Here is a 22,671-nt window from a genome sequence, read left to right on the forward strand (position 1 = left end):
AGTGTTTCATCTGAAGTGTTTCATCAGACAGGCAACCCACTGAAGTGTTTCATCAGACAGGCAACCCACTGAAGTGTTTCATCAGACAGGCAACCCACTGAAGTGTTTCATCAGACAGGCAACCCACTGAAGTGTTTCATCAGACAGGCAACCCACTGAAGTGTTTCATCAGACAGGCAACCCACTGAAGTGTTTCATCAGACAGGCAACCCACTGAAGTGTTTCATCAGACAGGCAACCCACTGAAGTGTTTCATCAGACAGGCAGGCAGCTCTCATTCTGGGGCTACACACACACACACACACACACACACACACACACACACACACACACACACACACACACACACACACACACACACACACACACACACACACACACACACACACACACACGCACTCAGTATGTGACCCCTCATTTCTGAATAACCATAATGCATAGAAAGAACACCCTCTTGTACTTCCTGTGCCCTATTGTAACTGCTGCAACTTAAAGGGGTAATCAGCAGTTGCTACATCCATTTTTGGACTTATACATTAATGATATGTACCCATTGATTCTTCAAAAAATATATATCTTATGCCTAATGAGCTTAGTTCAACTGCCGTACCTCGTCAGAACCCGAAATTACAAGACTGTTTTACTCCAACGTTTGTAAACAAAGTCAATGTAAACAAACACTATATAGCCTCAAAACACGGTGAAAACTTGCATCCATAGCTCTGTCTATGAACTTGAGAGTGGTTACATTACTCCAGCCCCATTCCTTTGAAACAGGGGCGGGAAAACGCTTACTTATTGTTTGTACTGCTGATTTCCGCTTTAAGCCATGTAAAAACAGAACAGCACTAAGATGAAGAGACTGCCTGCCTCCCCTGATGTCAACAATACATCAAGAAGCAGCACTAACTAATAGGATGTGTTAGAAGGATTTATGACAGACTATCACATGTGTGGTAGTGCACATGGGGGTTGCAAAATCACCAGATGCAAAATCACCAGATGTTTTGGAACTACTGAACATAATGCGCCAATGTAAACTGAGATTTTTGGATATAAATATGAACTTTATCGAATAAAACAAACATGTAACATGAAGTCCTATGAGTGTCATCTGATGAAGATCATCAAAGGTTAGTGATTCATTTTATCTCTATTTCTGCTTTTTGCGACTCCTCTCTTTGGCTGGAAAAATGGCTGTGCTTTTCTGTGACTAGGAGCTTGTATGTCTGAGGAATTTTAATTATGGGATTTCTGTTGTTTTGAATTTGAAGCCCTGCAATTTCACTGGCTGTTGTCGAGGTGGGACACTACCTTCCCACTGGTGCCAGAGGTTAACCCCAACGCTGTACACCACCACACATGTAGTAGTCTGTCAGGCACTCTAATGTATAAATCCTAGTGTGTTGTATGTATGAACAGAAACTAACAATCTAGCAGCATCTCTGTAAAACAGTGGGAGAGGATTAGAGAAGGAGGAAAGGTGAGGAAAGGAAATTAGGAAAGGAAAGGAGGAAAGGATGTGACTGACTATCAGGCCTTGAACAGGATTTAAGGGGTTTCAGGGAGACTCTGAGGGCAGCTGTCCATCAATTGTTAACCCGAGGTTAATCGCTTTAAAAACTGTTAATTAGGTGTTAAGTGGTACGGTTGTCCGACCAAATTAGCAGGCGTGACAGATTACCCAAGATAGAGGATTTTCTCAACTCAACCTCGATCTGCCAGGACTGAGTCTTCTGAGAACATTTTAGGAGTCACTGCCTCAGCTCATACTACCTCATCTAGGCCAGGAGATTTCTCAGGTCAAGTCATAATATTGCCTCATCTAGGCCAGGAGAATTTCTTATTGTAGTCAGCTCACATGGTCAGGAAAACTCCTGGCCCTAATATGGAATTCCGCAGTAATAGATGCCTCTCCTGTCCCTTTCCACTGATAGGGGGACATATTGGTCAACAATCCAGCCTGCCATCGCAAGACCACTACAGTGCGAGTTCAATTGAATCCGGAGTATAAATCGATCATCAAAGCTTGATGATAAATTGATCATCAGTTCTGTTTTCACAAGTCACTCAACAAGTTGACAAGGTGCCACATATCCTCTCCATCAGGATGTGTGCCCCCCCCCTATTCAATTGATATCCAGGAAAATAGAGACCATCTTTATACAGAACGTCGTTGTTTTTGTGATTACAATCATACGTGTTGAAGTTGACCATCCTTTATACAGAACGTCTTTGTTTTTGTGATTACAATCACGTGTTGACAGCCTTCATACAGAACATCTTCTCTCCAATGGATCACATGTGCTGCCAGGTTTTATCCAATGAATGAAGGTGCTCCTTAGCCTTCATCCTCAGCGCTGTGATGCTGGAGCTACGTTCCATTTCCTCATGCATAGGGTAGTTATCATTGAAGCTAGGGTGACACTGGTAGGGAGGCGGAGCCATTGACTGCATGCTTTGCCTCCCTTGCATTCCTTGCACCATCCCCTGGTGCACCACACTATGTACTGGGGGGCTGTTGAGGAAGCTGTGGGAGTGGCTGGGGTAGGCAGGCTGAAGGTGAGGGCCCTGCCCTGGAGCCCGGTAGCCAGGGATAGTATGCATGGGGGTGGCACTGGACATGGGCGAGGCCAGCCAGGGATCCAGGGGTAATGGGTTGGACATGGGCCCCATGTTGGAGGGCATGGGCGGCCGGTTGAAGGACAGCATGGGGGAGTCGTGGAGCTTCAAGGAGCTGGAGTCCATCTTTTCCTGACGTCTCCACTTAGCCCGACGGTTCTGGAACCATACCTGGACACGGACAAGATATAGTAATATTAGTCTACGGTAGTCTCCAAGGTAACATAATTACGCTTTAACTTGAAAAGGCCAAACAACGTTTAACAAACCATACAACTATACAGGGCCTTCAGAAAGTATTCATACATCTTAACTTATTCCACATTTTGTTGTGTGACAAGACTGTAACTACCAATTGGATACCACGAAATTAGGGAGAAAATAAAAAATAAATAGATTTAAGTCAAAACTGTATCTCGGCCACTCAGAAACATTCATTGACTTCATTGGTAGCAACTCCAGTGTAGATTGTAGGTCATTGTCTTGCCGAAAGGTGAATTTATCTCCCAGTGTCTGGTGGAAAGCAGACTGAACCAGGTTTTTCTCTAGGATTTTGCCTGTGCTTAGCTCCATTTCAGTTATTTTTTATCCTGAAAAAAACTCCCTAGATCTTAACGATTACAAGTATACCCGAACTCTTTTCACCGTTGTTTAGGTTCGTATTGTGGAGTAACGACAATGTTGTTGATCCATCCTGAATTTTCTCCTATCACAGTCATTAAACTTTGTCACTGTTTTAAAGTCACTATTGGCCTCATGGTGAAATCCCTGAGCGGTTTCCTTCCTCTTCAGCAACTGAGTTAGAAAGTACGCCAGTATCTTTGTAGTGACTGGGTGTATAAATACATTTCAGCTTTTTATTTTTAAATTAATTTGTAAACATTTCTAAAAACATAATTCCACTTTGACATTATGGGGTACTGTAGTTAGGCCAGTAGAAAAACATCTCAATTGTAACACAACAAAATGTGGAAAAAGTAAATGGGTGTGATACTTTTTGAAGTCACTGTACGCACAAGGACATCTTTTTCCCACACAAAAAAGGTACAAACACAAATTTAGTGGAATAACTGTGCAGATGGAAACTTTGGTAAGGGAATTATGGTGAAATATCCATCAGGTTTTTATTGTTACGGTTTTCTTCCTGGGAAGGAGAGAAGGACCAAAATGCAGCGTGGTTATGGTTGAACATCTTTAATAAGAACATGAACAATATACATATACAAACAGTGGCAAAACCGAAACAGTCCAAAGATATCAGTTTGTCTCTGTGAATGGTTTGTCCTTCTAAATTTCGGTGTTCCTCAAGGTTCCGTTTTAGGACCACTATTGTTTTCACTATATATTTTACCTCTTGAGGATGTCATTCGAAAACATAATGTTAACTTTCACTGCTATGCAGATGACACACAGCTGTACATTTCAATGACACATGGTGAAGCCCCAAAATTGCCCTCGCTAGAAGCATGTGTTTCAGACATAAGGAAGTGGATGGCTGCAAACTTTCTACTTTTAAACTCGGACAAAACAGAGATGCTTGTTCTCGGTCCCAAGAAACAAAGAGATCTTCTGTTGAATCTGACAATTCATCTTAATGGTTTTACAGTCGTCTCAAATAAAACTGTGAAGGACCTCGGCGTTACTCTGGACCCTGATCTCTCTTTTGAAGAACATATCAAGACCATTTCAAGGACAGCTTTTTTCCATCTACGTAGCATTGCAAAAATCAGAAACTTTCTGTCCAAAAATGATGCAGAAAAAATAATCCATGCTTTTGTGACTTCTAGGTTAGACTACTGCAATGCCCTATTTTCCGGCTACCCGGATAAAGCACTAAATAAACTTCAGTTAGTGCTAAATACGGCTGCTAGAATCCTGACTATAACCAAAACATTTGATCATATTAATCCAGTGCTAGCCTCCCTACACTGGCTTCCTGTCACATTAAGGGCTGATTTCAAGGTTTTACTGCTAACCTACAAAGCATTACATGGGCTTGCTCCTACCTATCTCTCTGATTTGGTCCTGCCGTACATACCTACACGTACGCTACGGTCACAAGACGCAGGCCTCCTAATTGTTTTCTAAGCAAACAGCTGGAGGCAGGGCTTTCTCCTATAGAGCTCCATTTTTATGGAACGGTCTGCCTACCCATGTCAGGGACGCAAACCTGGTCTCAACCTTTAAGTCTCTACTGAAGACTCATCTCTTCAGTGGGTCATATGATTGAGTGTAGTCTGGCGCAGGAGTGCGAAGGTGAACGGAAAGGCTTTGGAGCAACGAACCGCCCTTGCTGTCTCTGCCTGGCCGGTTCCCCTCTTTCCACTCGGATTCTCTGCCTCTAACCCTATTGCAGGGGCTGAGTCACTGGCTTACTGGGGCTCTCTCATACCGTCCCTGGGAGGGGTGCGTCACCTGAGTGGGTTGAGTCACTGATGTGGTCCTCCTGTCTGGGTTGGCGCCCCCCCCCCTTGGGTTGTGCCGTGGCGGAGATCTTTGTGGGCTATACTCAGCCTTGTCTCAGGATGGTAAGTTGGTGGTTGAAGATATCCCTCTAGTGGTGTGGGGGCTAAGCTTTGGCAAAGTGGGTGGGGTTATATCCTTCCTGTTTGGCCCTGTCCGGGGGTGTCCTCGGATGGGGTCACAGTGTCTCCTGACCCCTCCTGTCTCAGCCTCCAGTATTTATGCTGCAGTAGTTTATGTGTCGGGGGCTAGGGTCAGTTTGTTATATCTGGAGTACTTCTCCTGTCCTATTCGGTGTCCTGTGTGAATTTAAGTGTGCTCTCTCTAATTCTCTCTTTCTCTCTTTCTTTCTCTCTCTCGGAGGACCTGAGCCCAAGGACCATGCCTCAGGACTACCTGACATGATGACTCCTTGCTGTACCCAGTCCACCTGGCCGTGCTGCTGCTCCAGTTTCAACTGTTCTGCCTTATTATTATTGGACCATGCTGGTCATTTTATGAACATTTGAACATCTTGGCCATGTTCTGTTATAATCTCCACCCGGCACAGCCAGAAGAGGACTGGCCACCCCACATAGCCTGGTTCCTCTCTAGGTTTCTTCCTAGGTTTTGGCCTTTCTAGGGAGTTTTTCCTAGCCACCATGCTTCTACACCTGCATTGCTTGCTGTTTGGGGTTTTAGGCTGGGTTTTTGTACAGCACTTTGAGATATCAGCTGATGTACGAAGGGCTATATACATACATTTGATTTGATTTGATTTGAGGTGACACAAAATCTTATTGGAAATTGCTAATTTTATAGGATAATCTATTTTTTTAGGAGAGAGAGAGAGAGAGAGAGAGAAAGAGGGAGTGGTCATCCAGACCCTATGAGCTGAATATAACAGTATGCCAGTGGAACGGAGGACAGTAGCAGGAGACACTATGAGCTGAACATAACAGGAGACACTATGAGCTGACCATAACAGTATGTCACTGGAAGGGAGGACAGTAGCAGGTGACCGTAAATGCGATTGAGCCAATCAGTTGTGTTGTGACTAGGTAGGGGTGGTATACAGAATATGGCCCTATTTGGTAAAAGACCAAGTCCAGATTATATCAAGAACAGCTCAAATAAGTAAAGAGAAACTACTGTCCATCATTAAGACATTAAGACATGAAGGTCAGTAAATCCGGAAAATGTCAAGAACTTTGAAAGTTTCTTCAAGTGCAGTCGCAAAAAACATCAAGCGCTATGATGAAACTGGCTCTCATGAGGACCGCCACAGGAATGGAAGACCCAGAGTTACCTCTGCTGCAGAGGATAAGTTCATTAGAGTTAACTGTACCTTAGATTGCAACCCAAATAAATGCTTCAGTTCAAGTAACAGATACAGTTCATCTCAACATCAACTGTTCAGAGGAAACTGTGTGAATCAGGCCTTTATGGTCAAATTGCTGCCAAGGAACCACTACTAAATGACATAAATAAGAAGAAGACACTTGACTGGGCCAAGAAACATGAGCAATGGACATTGGCTGGTGGAAATCTGTCCTTTGGTCTGATGAGTCCAAATTTGAGCTTTTTGGTAGAGAGACGTAGAGTAGGTGAACAGATGATCTCTGCATGTGTGGTTCCCACCGTGAATCATGGAGGGGGAGGTGTGATGGTGTGGGTGTGCTTTGCTGGTGACACTGTCTGTGATTTATTTAGAATTCAAGGCACACTTAACCAGCATGGCCATTGCAGCAGATGTAACTCTGGGTCTTCCTTTCCTGTGGTGGTCCTCATGAGAGCCAGTTTCATCATTGCGCTTGATGGCAGTAGTAGTAGTAGTAGTAGTAATAATAATAGTATTAATAGTAGTAACTTTAGTAGTGGTAGTAGTAATAACTTTAGCAGTAGTAGCAGTAGTTTTAGTAGTAGTCGTAACTTTAGTAGTAGTAATCGTAACTTTAGTAGTAGTAGTAACTTTAGTAATGGTAGCAGTAGTAGTAGTAACTTTAGTAGTAGTAGTCGTAGTAGTTGTAACTTTAGTAGTAGTAGTTGTGGTAGCAGTATCTTTAGTAGTAGTAGTAGTAGTAGTAGTAGTAATAATAACTTTAGTAGTAGTAACTTTAGTAGTAGTAGTAGTAGTAGTACCTTTAGTAGTAGTGGTAGTAGTAGAAGTAGTAGTAACTTTAGTAGTAGTGCCAGTGCTAATGCTAGTGCTTGCTGTTTGGGGTTTTAGGCTGGGTTTCTGTATAGCACTTTGTGACATCGGCTGATGTAAAAAGGGCTTTATTAATACATTTTATTGATTGACTAATAGTATAGTGATAGTAGACAGCAGGAGGCACCATACCTGGACAGTATTATTAGTGTATTGTACTAGACAGGCAAAGGCAACTGTTCATGCAATATAATTAGTACTCATTAATTGGTACTGGTAGGAGTTGTTAATTGGTACTGGTAATAGTAGTTAATTGGTACTGGTAATAGCAGTTAATTGGTACTGGTAGCAGTTGTTAATTTGTACTGGTAGTAGTTAATTGGTACTGGTAGTAGTCGTTAATTGGTACTGGTAGTAGTTCATTGGTACTGGTAGTAGTCGTTAATTGGTACTGGTATTAGTCGTTAATTGGTACTGGTAGTAGTTAATTGGTACTGGTAGTAGTAGTTAATTGGTACTGGTAGTAGTAGTTAATTGGTACTGGTAGTAGTAGTTAATTGGTATTGGTAATAGTAGTTAATTGGTACTGGTATTAGTTGTTAATTAGTACTGGTAATAGTAGTTAATTGGTACTGGTAATAGTAGTTAATTGGTACTGATAGTAGTAGTTAATTGGTACTGGTATTAGTCGTTAATTGGTACTGGTAATAGTAGTTAATTGGTAATAGTAGTTAATTGGTACTGGTAATAGTAGTTAATTGGTACTGGTAATAGTTGTTAATTGGTACTGGTATTAGTCGTTAATTGGTACTGGTAATAGTAGTTAATTGTTACTGGTAATAGTAGTTAATTGGTACTGGTAATAGTAGTTCATTGTTCCTGGTAATAGTAGTTAATTGGTACTGGTAGAAGTAGTTAATTGGTACTGGTAGTAGTAGTTAATTGGTACTGGTAGTAGTAGTTAATTGGTACTGGTAGTAGTAGTTAATTTGTACTGGTAGTGGTCGTTAATTGGTACTGGTAGTAGTATTTAATTGGTACTGGTAGTAGTAGTTAATTGGTACTGGTAGTAGTCATTAGCTGGTACTGGTAGTAGTATTTAATTGGTACTGGTAGTAGTAGTTAATTGGTACTGGTAGTAGTAGTTAATTGGTACTGGTAGTAGTAGTTAATTGGTCCTGGTAGTAGTTGTTAATTGTTACTGGTAGTTAATTGGTACTGGTAGTAGTAGTTAATTGGTACTGGTAGTAGTAGTTAATTGGTACTGGTAGTAGTAGTTAATTGGTACTGGTTGTAGTAGTTAATTGGTACTGGTAGTAGTCATTAACTGGTACTGGTAGTAGTATTTAATTGGTACTGGTAGTAGTAGTTCATTGGTACTGGTAGTAGTAATTAATTGGTACTGGTATTAGTCGTTAATTGGTACTGGTAGTAGTAGTTAATTGGTACTGGTAGTAGTAGTTAATTGGTACTGGTAGTAGTAGTTAATTGGTCCTAGTAGTAGTCGTTAATTGTTACTGGTAGTTAATTGGTACTGGTAGTAGTAGTTAATTGGTACTGGTAGTAGTAGTTAATTGGTACTGATAGTAGTCGTTAATTGGTACTGGTAGTAGTCGTTAATTGGTACTGGTAGTCGTAGTTAATTGGTACTGGTAGTAGTAGTTAATTGGTACTGGTAGTAGTCATTAATTGGTACTGGTAGTAGTCGTTAATTGGTACTGGTAGTCGTAGTTAAATGGTACTGGTAGTAGTAGTTAATTGGTACTGGTAGTAGTAGTTAATTGGTACTGGTAGTAGTAGTTAATTGGTACTGGTAATAGTAGTTAATTGGTACTGGTATTAGTCGTTAATTGGTACTGGTATTAGTTGTTAATTGGTACTGGTAATAGTAGTTAATTGGTACTGGTAATAGTAGTTCATTGTTCCTGGTAATAGTAGTTAATTGGTACTGGTAATAGTATTTAATTGGTACTGGTATTAGTTGTTAATTGGTACTGGTAATAGTAGTTAATTGGTACTGGTAGTAGTCATTTACTGGTACTGGTAGTAGTATTTAATTGGTACTGGTAGTAGTAGTTCATTGGTACTGGTAGTAGTAGTTAATTGGTCCTGGTATTAGTCGTTAATTGTTACTGGTAGTAGTAGTTAATTGGTACTGGTAGTAGTAGTTAATTGGTACTGGTAGTAGCAGTCAATTGGTACTGGTAGTAGTCGTTAATTGGTACTGGTAGTAATCGTTAATTGGTACTGGTAGTAGTAGTTAATTGGTACTGGTAGTAGTAGTTAATTGGTACTGGTAGTAGTAGTTAATTGATACTGGTAGTAGTAGTTAGCCGGATGTGCCATACCTGTACGCGAACCTCTGGGAGGTTAACCTTCATGGCCAGCTCTTCTCTGCTGTAGACGTCAGGGTAGTGGGACTTCTCGAAGGCCCGCTCCAGCTCGTGGAGTTGATAGGTGGTGAAGGTGGTGCGGTTACGCCGGTGCTTCTTCCTGGGGTGGTCTTCCTCTGGTGGCTCAGGTGACTTCCCCCTGTCGCTGTCCAACCCCTTCTGGAGGTCCCCCAGGTCCCCATCACACTTATCACTGGAGAAGAGGCCTGACTCTGCAGGCAAACAGTAAAAGAGGATGTTTGTCATGAGCCTTTCTGTTAATCCGACAGTGCCAGTTCTACTTACTGTACCAAACGTGGTCTTCCACATGGCTAACATTCCATGTTTAAAGAAAGGCCTCTCTTTAACATGGTTAGAAAGGTGGACTATATGCTATTTTGTTTTCATTTAGTGTAAATGGTGAAAGGTATTGAATATACTGTGTATTTCAGCACTAGCATGCTACTTAAGATATACAGTTGAAGTCAGAAGTTTACATACACCTTAAGCCAAATACATTTTAACACAGTTTTTCACAATTCCTGACATTTAATCCTAGTAAAAGTTAGGATCACCACTTTATTTTAAGAATGTGAAATGTCAGAATAATAGTGGAGAGAATGATTTATTTAATATTTTATTTCTTTCATCACATTCCCAGTGGGTCAGAAGTTTACATACACTCAAATAGTATTTGGTAGCATTGCCTTTAAATTGTTTAACTTGGGTCAAACATTTTGGGTAGCCTTCCACAAGCTTCCCACAATAAGTTGGGTGAATTATGGCCCATTCCTCCAGACAGAGCTGGTGTAACTGAGCCAGGTTTGTAGGCCTCCTTGCTCGCACACGCTTTTTCAGTTCTGCCCACAAATGTTCTATAGGATTGAGGTCAGGGCTTTGTGATGGCCACTCCAATACCTTGACTTGGTTGTCCTTAAGCCATTTTGCCACAACTTTGGAAGTGTGCTTGGGGTCAAGACCATTTGCGACCAAGCTTTAACTTCCTGACTGATGTCTTGAGATGTTGCCTCAATCTATCCACACAATTTTCCTACCTCATGATGCCATCTAATTTGTGAAGTGCACCAGTCCCTCCTGCAGCAAAGCACCCCCACAACATGATGCTTCCACCCCCATGCTTCACGGTTGGGACGGTGTTCTTCGGCTTGCAAGCCTCCCCCTTTTTTCTCCAAACATAACAATGGTCATTATGGCCAAACAGTTCTATTTTTGTTTCATCAGACCAGAGGACATTTCTCCAAAATGTACGATCTTTGCCCCCATGTGCAGTTGCAAACTGTAGTCTGGCTTTTTTATAGCGGTTTTGAAGCAGTGGCTTCTTCCTTGCTGAGCGGCATTTTAGGATATGTTGATTAAGGACGTGTTTTACTGTGGCTATAGATCCAGTATCTTCACAAGGCCCTTCGCTGTTGTTCTGGGATTGATTTGCACTTTTCGCACCAAAGTATGTTCATCTTTAGGAGACAGAACGCGTCTCCTTCCTGAGTGGTACGACAGCTGCATGGTCCCATGGTGTTTATACTTGCGTACTATTGTTTGTACAGATGAATGCGGTACCTTCAGGCTTTTGGAAATTGTTCCCAAGGATGAACCAGACTTGTGGTGGTCTACAATTGTTTTATGAGGTTTTGGCTGATTTCTTTTGATTTTCCCATGATGTGAAGCAAAGAGGCGCTGAGTTTGAAAGTAGGCCTTGAAATACATCCACAGATACACCTCCAATTGACTCAAATGATGTTAAATAACCTATCAGAAGCTTCTAAAGCCATGACATCATTTTCTGGAATTTTCCAAGCTGTTTTCCCAAACCCGCATGCGGGAGCGCAATCATCGCCTGAAACTAATTAGCATAACGCAGCAGACATAAATATCCCTAGAAAATATTCCTATACATGAAAATCACAAATGAAATATATTTAGACACAGCTTAGCCTTTTGTTAATCACACTGTCATCTCAGATCTTCAAAATATGCTTTACAGCCAACGCTAGACAAGCATTTGTATAAGTTTATCATAGCCTAGCATAGCATTATGCCTTGCTAGCAGCAGGCAACCTTGTCACGGAAATCAGAAAAGCAATCAAATTAAATCGTTTCCCTTTGATGAACTTCGGATGTTTTCACTCACGAGACTCCCAGGTAGATAGCCAAAGTTCATTTTTCCCCAAAAGATGATTTTTGTAGGCGAAACAGCTCCGTTTGTTCTTCACGTTTGGTTGCGAAATCGCCCAGAAATTGTGGTCACCACAACGCCGAAAAATATTCCAAATTAGCTCCATAATATCGACAGAAACATGGTAAACGTTGTTTAGAATCCATCCTCAAGGTGTTTTTCTAATATCTATTCGATAATATATCCGTCGGGACAATTCCTTTTTCTCTAGGACCGTTTGGAGTAATGGCTACCTCTGCACTTTACGTGAGAATCTCTCTCGGAGCTACCATGTGATCACTTACGCAATGTGCCCGCATACGGCTATTCTTCAACAGAAATGCGTAAAACTACGTCACAATGTTGTAGACACCTTGGGGAATACGTAGAAAGCATAAGCTCATTGATGGTACATTCACAGCTGAATAGGGAGTCATTGGAACACAGCGCTTTCAAAACCTGGGGCACTTCCAGATTGGATTTTTCTCAGGCTTTCACTTGCAACATCAGTTCTGTTATACTCACAGACAATATCTTTACAGTTTTGGAAACATTAGAGTGTTTTCTATCAAACACCTTCAATTATATGCATATTCTAGCATCTTTTCCTGACAAAATATCCCGTTTAAAACGAGAACATTTTTTTTCCAAAAATGAAAAAATACTGCCACTAGAGTTCCTAGAGGTTAAGGCACAGTCAACTTGGTGTATGTGTACTTCCGACCCACTGGAATTGTGATACAGTGAATTGTAAGTGAAATCATTTGTCTGTAAACAATTGTTGGAAAAATACTTGTGTCATGCACAAAGTAGATGTCCTAACCGACTTGCCATAACTATAGTTTGTTTACAATAAATGTGTGGAGGGGTTGAAAAACGAGTTTTAATGACTCCAACCTAAGTGTATGTAAACTTTCGACTTCAACTGTATATTGCAACAGAGCCTAAAGGCAATGCAAGCTGCAGGCCTCTTCTTTCTCGGCGGGTGATGTCATATTGTCTTCACTGCATTCCTCAGGCCCAGTAATCCCATGAGGACAGATGCCACCTGTTAAACCTGAGTATCCACGTGTGCCTTAGGCTGGCCAGTTCTAATCTACACAGAGACTTTACTTGGCTTCTCCACTCACCCAAGTACCAGATCTAATTTTGTCAGAAAACAGGGTGAGGTTGAAACCCCACTTCACGTGGTTGACAGATGGTAGATCCCATCAGAGTTTGTTAATTCATTAATCCAAATCAATTGAGGCTCAATTGAGATTATCTTCAGATCATTGGCTTGGTAACAAGCGTGCGAGGAAGGCAGCAAAAGTGGTCTCCTTAATTCACTATGCTGTAATGTTAATGTGATAGATAATTGTTGTCATGCCAGTATAGTTCCGGGAGAAATACTCAGTACAACAAATATAAAAGTAGCTAGAAATGTAAAGTCCAGCATTGTAGTTGTACTGTAGTGTTCTAGTCTCTGAATCTTTGCCAAAAATAAGAACCTGAGCAAAGTGTGCTTTCAAATATCCCTGCCTTTCCTCCTGGATGAGGTTACCACAGTGTGCTTTCAACTGTCTCTGCCTTTCCTCCTGGATGAGGTTACCACAGTGTGCTTTCAACTGTCCCTGCCTTTCCTCCTGGATGAGGTTACCACAGTGTGCTTTCAACTGTCCCTGCCTTTCCTCCTGGATGAGGTTACCACAGTGTGCTTTCAACTGTCTCTGCCTTTCCTCCTGGATGAGGTTACCACAGTGTGCTTTCAACTGTCTCTGCCTTTCCTCCTGGATGAGGTTACCACAGTGTGCTTTCAACTGTCCCTGCCTTTCCTCCTGGATGAGGTTACCACAGTGTGCTTTCAACTGTCCCTGGACTTTGCCTTTCCTCCTGGATGAGGTTACCACAGTGTGCTTTCAACTGTCCCTGGACTTTGCCTTTCCTCCTGGATGAGGTTACCACAGTGTGCTTTCAATTGTCCCTGCCTTTCCTCCTGGATGAGGTTACCACAGTGTGCTTTCAACTGTCCCTGCCTTTCCTCCTGGATGAGGTTACCACAGTGTGCTTTCAACTGTCCCTGGACTTTGCCTTTCCTCCTGGATGAGGTTACCATAGTGTGCTTTCAACTGCCCCTGGACTTTGCCTTTCCTCCTGGATGAGGTTACCACAGTGTGTTTTCAACTGCCCCTGGACTTTGCCTTTCCTCCTGGATGAGGTTACCACAGTGTGCTTTCAACTGTCCCTGGACTTTGCCTTTCCTCCTGGATGAGGTTACCACAGTGTGTTTTCAACTGTCCCTGGACTTTGCCTTTCCTCCTGGATGAGGTTACCACAGTGTGCTTTCAACTGTCCCTGGACTTTGCCTTTCCTCCTGGATGAGGTTATCTAAGCAAACATTATGACTATTCCTTCGACTGGAGAAAAGGGAACGTCTTTACTGGTCCAACTATTGTTTTCCAATCTGTGACCAACATATATTCCCCATTAACCCCCCCCATGTCATTGTCCTTGTACTGTTATAGTTTGTCTCTCGTGACACGTCAGATGCCACATCAATATCACATCATTATCACATCAATATCACATCATTATCACGTCAATATCACATCATTATCACATCATTATCACATCATTATCATATCAATATCACACCATTATCACATCAACATCACATCATTATTGCCTCAATATCACATCATTATCACAGCAATATCACATCATTATCATATCGATATCACACCATTATCATATCGATATCACACCATTATCATATCGATATCACATCATTATCATATCGATATCACATTACCACGTCAATATCGCATCATTTTCACGTCAATATCACATCAGTATCGCATCAATATCACATCATTATCATATCAATATCACACCATTATCATATCAATATCATACAATTTTCACGTCAATATCACATCATTATCACACCATTATCATATCAATATCACATCATTATCACGTCAATATCACACCATTATCATATCAATATCACATCATTATCACATCATTATCGCATCATTATCACATCAATATCACATCATTATCACATCAATATCACATCAACGAAAATTGACATAAGTCTCTGAATATGTGAATTCAATGATGTAATAAATGCAATCATTCAATTAAAACCAGTGTACTGACCGTGGAAGTCAGAGTGCTGTGTGCTGTCCCCCAGGCTGGCCAGCTGTCCGTAGGGGTCTGACTTGACCTGCTTCCCCTGGTGGTCCTCCAGGCCCTCAGTGGCCACATTATGGGCCCCCATGTCCCCCACAGGGGTCAGCAGAGGGTCCTGGTCCTTACTGAAGCCCAAGATCACATCGATGCTGTGGACCCGGCCTCCTCCGCTAGACCCCCCTCCCTTCAGCATGTCATGGTAGTTGTCTGGTGACAGGCAGCCGTCGCCCACCATTCCCAAGGTATCCATCGACAAATGTATCCAGAGGACCTCTTCCTACTGCTGAGGGGCCACCCTCAGATATAGTTGGACACGTGACAGACAGCACTACAGGTTGTCATTTGTCACATAGGGATTATATCAAGAGAGAGAAAGCCAGAGCAGATCGTGTCCTTGAATTTCCTGTCAGTCTGCAAAACAGAGTTTGGAGAATTAGACATGTTGGTATCATCAACACACTACTTGCTGAACTGTCAGTTTGGTTGTGAATGTGCATATATGCCACTTGTTAGTATTGTGCAAATGCAATGATATAATGGTTAGAACGTTACTCCAGTAACAAGTAATTAGCCTTTAATTGGAAAACTGGATATATTTGTCGTTGATATGCTTAATTCACATCTGAAATTCCTTATTCATTATGATACATGCATGACTGAAATAAACCAAATCTGAATTTTTTTTCTGTATTGTTTTCATGCAAAAGTTATTTTTCAGCAGAATATTTTTACTTAAGGGTCAAAATCTGACTCATGCATCAGTAAAGAATTGGGTGTTTTTTTAAATGAAAAAGCATATATTAAAATAATGTAATTTCTTTAAATAAATATGTTTAAAAACAATACACATTTTCTGGTTAGTTAAAAAAATATGATCTGAAATGAATTTTTTTAAATGAACTTGTTTTTAACAAGGCAAGTCTGTTAAGAACAAATTCTTATTTTACAATGATGGCCTACCCCCCCCCCGGCCAAACCCTCCCCTAATCTGGACGGCGCTGGGCCAATTGTGCACCGCCGTAAAGGACTCCTGAACATGGTTGGTTGTGATAATGCCCGGAATCGAACCAGGGTCTGTGGCAATGCCTCTAGCACTGAGATGCAGCGCCTTAGACCTCTGTGCCACTCAGGCTAGCTACATTTATCAGCAAAACGGATATAAAATGACTAGATTATATAATACATTATATTTAATATTTGGTTCTATGAATAAATATGATAATTAATTCCACCCCAAAAATGTATTTGTAGGACAAGCAATTTTTTTAATTTAACTAGGCAAGTCAGTTAAGAACAAATTCTTATATATAATGACGGCCTAGGAACAGTGGGTTAACTGCCTTTGTTCAGGGGCAGAATAACAGATTTTTACCTTGTCAGCTCGGGGATTCAATCTAGCGAACCTTTCGGTTCCTGGCCCAACGCTTTAACCACTAGGCTACCTGCCGCTCCACAATATATGCATTCAGATAAAGTACTCTTTATGAAATTGGAAAAACATGAGGCAATGAAATAAAATTCAGAAATATCTTAACAATAATGGCATCTTTAACAACAAGTAGTTGTAACTAAGTAGTAATAGTACTATCAACTCAAAATAAACAGCAATAATCACTAGCAACATTTATAAATGTACTTACCTCTCTACAGGTAGCTTAGTTATACTACACACATCCTCTTTCAATGCTGAGCCGTGAGTTGTGGCTCCTCTGTCCGACAAGTTGCAAATGACAGCGGATGGGAGTTCCGTTTGCTGTGCACCTGCTCCTCCCAACCTCCCCGGATAAAGTCCTTCAAAGTCTTCAACGATAACTACTAAGTAGGAACACTCAATGGAGTTCCTCCCCTCCGGCTATAGTCACTGTCTGTTTGACTGTTCACTAGATACTGAGGGAAACCAAAGTATTTAAGAGGTTTATTAATTGGAATCCTTCCCCTTTAAGAATGATTGGCAGTTGTTTTCTGGTCAAGTAATTGCTGTAAAATGTGGCCTGTATTCAGACCACAGAGGGAGGCCTCGGCTAATGAAGGCTTTGACAAAACTTTCTTTCAGAAAATCTATTGTTTAAAAGATAATGGCTCTTGTAATCCCTTCATTACACACAATATATGAGAGAATATACAGAGATATACAGCGATGTAGTATGCTTTGGCTGGACACATTTGCCCTGCACAGGAAAGACATGAAGCAAATGTATTCTAATAAACCCTTGTTTTAGTGCTTGTGGAATGTGAAAAGAAAGCTGGGTTATAAGAGAAATTAACAATGACTATGTATACATGTGCATTTATAATTGTATATTTCATTGAAAATGATTATACTCTTGAGTACGGCCCTTGTCATGTAAACACAATATAAATATATAATGTTTAATGGAACCTGGGATAAATTAAGTCTAAGGTTAGCCGTTTCAACTTAAAAATAGATACCCCATTGATGTAAAAATGTTAAGTTTTAAAAGCTTAAAACAATGTATGGAATATTGTGTTACCTAGAGTTAATAGCTCACTTACCACGACACAAGTCAGTGTTCAGTTAACATCAGTAATGAATTGAATCATCTTATGTTCATGGCACCAAAGTGACATGATGCATGTTTTAGAAACACGACACCCTCTCTATCACGTCTCACACTCTAATCCAAGGCTCTTCATTTTGGCACAGCTTTTTGAACCCTGATATGGCTTGCTTCCATTATGGTTTGTATAAATTGGCTTTGTTCTCCTCTAGCCAGGCTGGTTTCTTTGACCCTAACCAGGATAGAGTTGCTCAGCCCTTGTTTGAGTACTTGTGCATTTTGAAAAGAATGTTAGGATATAAGAGAAATGAGCAATGCCTGCTTGCATTTACTGCCACACTAATAATGATATATTATATTGAATACGGCAATACTCTGACTAAGGCAAGAGTCATTTAAACATAAAATGAAATGTTTTTGTTGCTTTTTTTATACAGTACCAGTCAAAAGTTTGAACACACCTACTCATTCAAGGGTGAGTCAAAACTATGAAAAAATACATATGGAATCATGTAGTAACCAAAAATGTGTTAAACAAATCAAAATATATTTAACATTTTAGATTCTTCAAAGTAGCCACCCTTTGCCTTATTGTACGTGTATGTACATAGTTATGTTTTTAAATAACCAGAGTTACCTTGCTAATGTGACATGTGAAGTTGTATGAGCTTGTATTTTATTGTATGGAATATTATTACCTAGCTTTGTTAACTAAATTTCCTGAGTTGAGATGAAATAAGTCAGTGTTAAATTAGCATCATTAGGTTATATTTAGCATCAGTAACTTATATTTGAGATCATATCTATCTATGTAGGTAAGTAGCAATGTAAATACTAACTATGTATGTAAGCAAATAACAGATCATATATTTGAATAACAATGCATATATTTTAATAACACTGTATATACTTATCTTGACCACCAACGCCGCCTTAACACAGTCAGGTGGCATGTAATAATGTCATTTCACCATAGTAACCCATGTTTGGCCTCCCAGCCCTGGTACCTTGTCAAAGGTGGAATGGGCTGGACCTATATTGTTCCTAAGGCCTATCTCTTTCTGGCCCCTGCTATGGGTTTCCCTGCAGCCAGCTGGTTGGCCTAAAGCTGAGGAAGCTAAGTGTCACAAAGATCAACCCTCACCTTAATGAGCCTAAGGACTTCACCGGAGATGTTCTCTTATGTCAGAAGTTCAAAACAGAAAATCCAGCATGGAGAAACACACAGGATCATGTGAAATGTGCATCCCTATGCCTGACCACTGACCAATGTCATGTTTTGGTAAAGAAAGGTATATTTATGACAACTCTTTTTATTTATTTTTTATTTTTTTATTTTACCTGGCAAGTCAGTTAAGAACATATTCTTATTTTCAATGACGGCCTAGGAACAGTGGGTTAACTTGGGGGTTTGAACTCCAATGCTCTAACCACTAGGCTACCCTGCCACCCCCTCTCTTGCTGCTGTATGTTTACGGTTGATCTCAAACCCTAAACCTCAACTAAATCTTGTAATAAATAATGTGAAAATTGAGCAAGTTGAGGTGTCTAAACTGCTTGGAGTAACCCTGGACTGTAAACTGTCATGGTCAAAACATATTGATACAACAGCAGCTAAGATGGGGAGAAGTCTGTCCATAATAAAGCACTGCTCTGCCTTCTTGTGTGTTACCTTGATTTAACTAGGCAAGTCAGTTAAGAACAAATTGGGTTAACTGCCTGTTCAGGGACAGAACGACAGATTTGTACCTTATCAGCTTGGGGGTTTGAACTTGCAACCTTTCAATTACTAGTCCAACACTCTAACCACTAGGCTACCCTGCCACCACAGCACTATCATCAAGGCAGGTCCTACGGGCCCTAGTTTAGTCGCACTTGGACTAATGTTCAGTCAGTTGCCACAAAAAGGGATTTAGGAACATTGCAATTGGCTCAGAACAGGGCAGCCTGACAGGCCCCTGGATGTACATAGAGAGCTAATATTAATGTCAATCTCTCCTGGCTGAAAGTGAAGGAGAGATTAACTTCATCACTACTTGTATTTATGAGAGGTATTGACATGTTGAATGCACCGAGCTGACTGTTTGAACTACTGGCACACAGCTCAGACACCCATTCATACCCCACAAGACATGTCACCAGAGATCCAAAATAAATACAAATACAAACAGCTCTGCAATGACTTTAATTATGGGTGTAATTTAATTAGTAGACAATTAAATCAAGATATTGTTAATGGTTCAGTGATATAGAAAGTATGAATATCTTAAACGAGGAGGTGACTGAATGCATGAAATAAAATGTTTGATTGGACAAATAACGTTCATTACTAGTCCTGGATGAGAGATAACGTTTGCCAGGGTCAGTCGGGGACAAGTCTCCTGGGTTTCCTAGATCCCACTTAAATTCTATTATTAGATTCCAGGTACTGTAAGGACATTCAATTACATTGAACAAAAATATAAATGCAACATATAAAATGTGGGTCCCATGTTTCATGAGCTGAAATAAAAGATACCAGAAATGTTTCATACGCACAACAACAACAAAAACATGCTTGTTTCTCTCAAATGTTATGCACAAATTTGTTTACATCCCTGTTCGTGAGCATTTCTCATTTGCCAAGATACAGGTAATCCATCCACCTGACAGGTGTGGCATATGAAGAATCTGATTAAACAGCACGATCTTTACACAGGTGCACCTTGTGCTGGGGACAATGGCCACTCTAAAATATGCAGTTTTGTTACACAACACAATGCCACAGATGTCTCAAGTTGTGGGAGAGTGCAATTGGCATACTAACTGCTGGAATGTCCACCAGAGCTGTTGCCAGAGAATTGAATGTTAATTTCTCTACCATAAGCCACCTCCAACGTCCTTTTTGAGAATTTAGCAGTACGTCAATCCGGCCTCACAACCGCAGACCACGTGTATGGCGTCGTTTGCTGATTGTCAATGTTGTGAACAGAGTGCCACATGGTGATGGTGGGGTTATGGTACGGGCAGGCATAAGCTATGGACAACAAACACATTTTATTGATGGCTATTTGAATGCATAGAGATACCGTGATGAGATCCTGAGGCCCATTGTGAGGCCAATTTTTTTAAAGGGATCTGTGACCAACAGATGCATATCTGTATTTACAGTCATGTAAAATCCATAGATTAGGGCCTAATGAATGTATATCAATTTACTTATTTACTTAACTGAACCTCAGTAAAATATTTGAAATTGTTGCATTTTGTGTTTATATTTTTGTTCAGTATATAATTAATCCTTTGTCTCTCATGTGGCTAGCTTTGCTGATGGTTAAAGCTAGTATGTTGTCCCCATTGACTGGTTGGGCTGGCAGGTTGACAGGGCAGTAGTAACTAGCGTTAAGCTGGGCTGGCAGGTTGACAGGGCAGGAGTAACTAGAGTTAATTAGTTGCTAATTATGTAATCAATTCTGTACAGCATTTGTAGCTAATGGGCTAAAGAGCCCGAGTGAAGTTTGCACTGATACTTTGATTGCAGAGCGCTCACCAACTATGGAAGAATAAAATCTGACCTCTAAATAATATGTTTATATATGGACTTCTATTGTCCTCCAAGAGTTTCACATTTTTTGATGTTATTGTAATTTTCCTTCTTTCAGAGTATGGATCAGCTCTAATATTGCGTGTAGATTGTTTCTTCCATCAATGTAATTGTCTACATAATTTCCAATCGCCCATATATTTTTGGGGAAAATATACATATATACTGTACGTACATATACAAATTTTTATTAGAATATACCTTTTTTAACGGCTGTCGTCGGAAGGATTAGACCAAGGCGCAGAGTTCCTTGAGTTCCACATAATATTTATTGATTGAAGTGAAACTTTTAGACAAAACAAAACAATAAAGAAACCAACAACCGAACAGCTTCGTTGGGCAAACTACCTGGTCACAAACGAAGACCAAGATCCCACATAGAAGGAGGGGAAAAAGCTACCTAAGTATGATTCCCAATCAGAGACAACGATAGACAGCTGTCCCTGATTGAGAACCATACCTGGCCAAACACAAAGAAATTGAAAACATAGAAACATGAACATAGAATGCCCACCCAAATCACACCCTGACCAAACCAAAAATAGAGACATAAAAAGCTCTCTACGGTCAGGGCGTAACAGTACCCCCCCCTCCCCCCCAAAGGTGCGGATGCAAAACCTGAACCTATAGGGGAGGGTCTGGGTGGGCATTACTCCGCGGTGGCGGCTCTGGTGAGGGACGTGGACCCCGCTCCACCTCTGGCTCGGCCCACTTAGGTGACGCCTCTAGAGCGGGGACCCTCACTGTCGACCCTGGACTGAAGGCCCTCGTAGAGAGCCCCGGACTGGAGGGCGCCACTGGACTGAGGGGCTGCACTGCAGGCTCCGGACTGGAGGACGAGTCTGGACTAAAGAGCGATTCTGGACTGAAGGGCTGCACTGCAGGCTCAGGACTGGAGGTTGAGTCTGGAGTGAAGGTTGACTCTGGTAGCTCCGGACAGGAGGCCGACTCTGGCAGCTCCGGACAGGAGGGTGACTCTGGCAGCTCCGGACAGGAGTGCGAACCTGGAAGGAGGAGACGGAGAGACCGCCTGGTGCGTGGGGCTGCCACAGGGCCCACCAGGCTAGGGAGACCTACAGGAGACCTGGTGCATGGAGGAGGCACCGGATGAATCGGGCTGTGGGGGAGCACTGGAGCTCTGGTGCGCAGCCTTGGCACCACTCCTCCAGGTTGGATGACCACTTTAGCCCGGACCCTCCAGAGTGCAGGCACAGGTCAAACCGGGCTGTGGGGGAGCACTGGAGATCTGGTGCTTACCAATCACACCTCTCCTTTAGGCTCAATGCCCACATTCGCCCGGTACGGGCGGAGCGCAGGCATAAGGCAAACTGAACCCTCTCAATGCCCCGGAGTCACAGTACGCAGAGCCGGCGTAGGATACCCTGGACCGAAACAGCGCACCGGAGACCAAACCCACTGAGCTGGCACAATCTGCCCTGGCTGGATGCCCACACTCGCATGGCACTTGCGGGGGCTGTCCTATAGCACTCCGGGCTATGAGAGCGCACTGGAGACACCGTGCGATACACCTGACCAGTATCCCGCTGCTTCTGGTATGCACAGAGAGTTGGCTCAGGTCTCTCGCCTGACTCCGCCAATCTCCCCGTGTGCCACCCCCAAAAAAATGTGGG

The 22,671-nt window shown here is 41.6% G+C and overlaps 1 protein-coding gene across 1 annotated transcript; it reads right to left on the minus strand.

The window, feature by feature from the left end:
• Positions 1-2,298: 2,298 nt before the first annotated feature.
• On the minus strand, positions 2,299-22,500 carry LOC135518796 (retinal homeobox protein Rx2-like). The gene is made up of 6 exons (XM_064943824.1): positions 22,422-22,500; positions 21,694-22,044; positions 18,465-18,574; positions 14,906-15,215; positions 9,565-9,821; positions 2,299-2,793 (listed from the first exon to the last, which is right to left on the minus strand). The coding sequence occupies exons 1-6, from the start codon at positions 22,498-22,500 to the stop codon at positions 2,299-2,301; spliced, it is 1,602 nt and encodes a 533-aa protein (XP_064799896.1).
• Between the last annotated feature and the right edge of the window lie 171 nt (positions 22,501-22,671).

The sequence above is a fragment of the Oncorhynchus masou genome, chromosome 3, assembly GCF_036934945.1.
Source record: "Oncorhynchus masou masou isolate Uvic2021 chromosome 3, UVic_Omas_1.1, whole genome shotgun sequence".
Lineage (NCBI taxonomy): Eukaryota > Metazoa > Chordata > Actinopteri > Salmoniformes > Salmonidae > Oncorhynchus > Oncorhynchus masou.

What these genes read in the sequence shown, in the direction of transcription:
- LOC135518796 (XM_064943824.1), bottom strand. Translation starts at nt 22,500, where the DNA reads ATGCGAGTGTGGGCATCCAGCCAGGGCAGATTGTGCCAGCTCAGTGGG. An exon ending in GTGCGCTGTTTCGGTCCAGG is followed by an intron (nt 22,045 to 22,421) that starts GTATCCTACGCC and finishes TCCTCCTTCCAG; the next exon opens with GTTCGCACTCCTGTCCGGAG. An exon ending in ACCAGAGCCGCCACCGCGGA is followed by an intron (nt 18,575 to 21,693) that starts GTAATGCCCACC and finishes TGTGACACTTAG; the next exon opens with CTTCCTCAGCTTTAGGCCAA.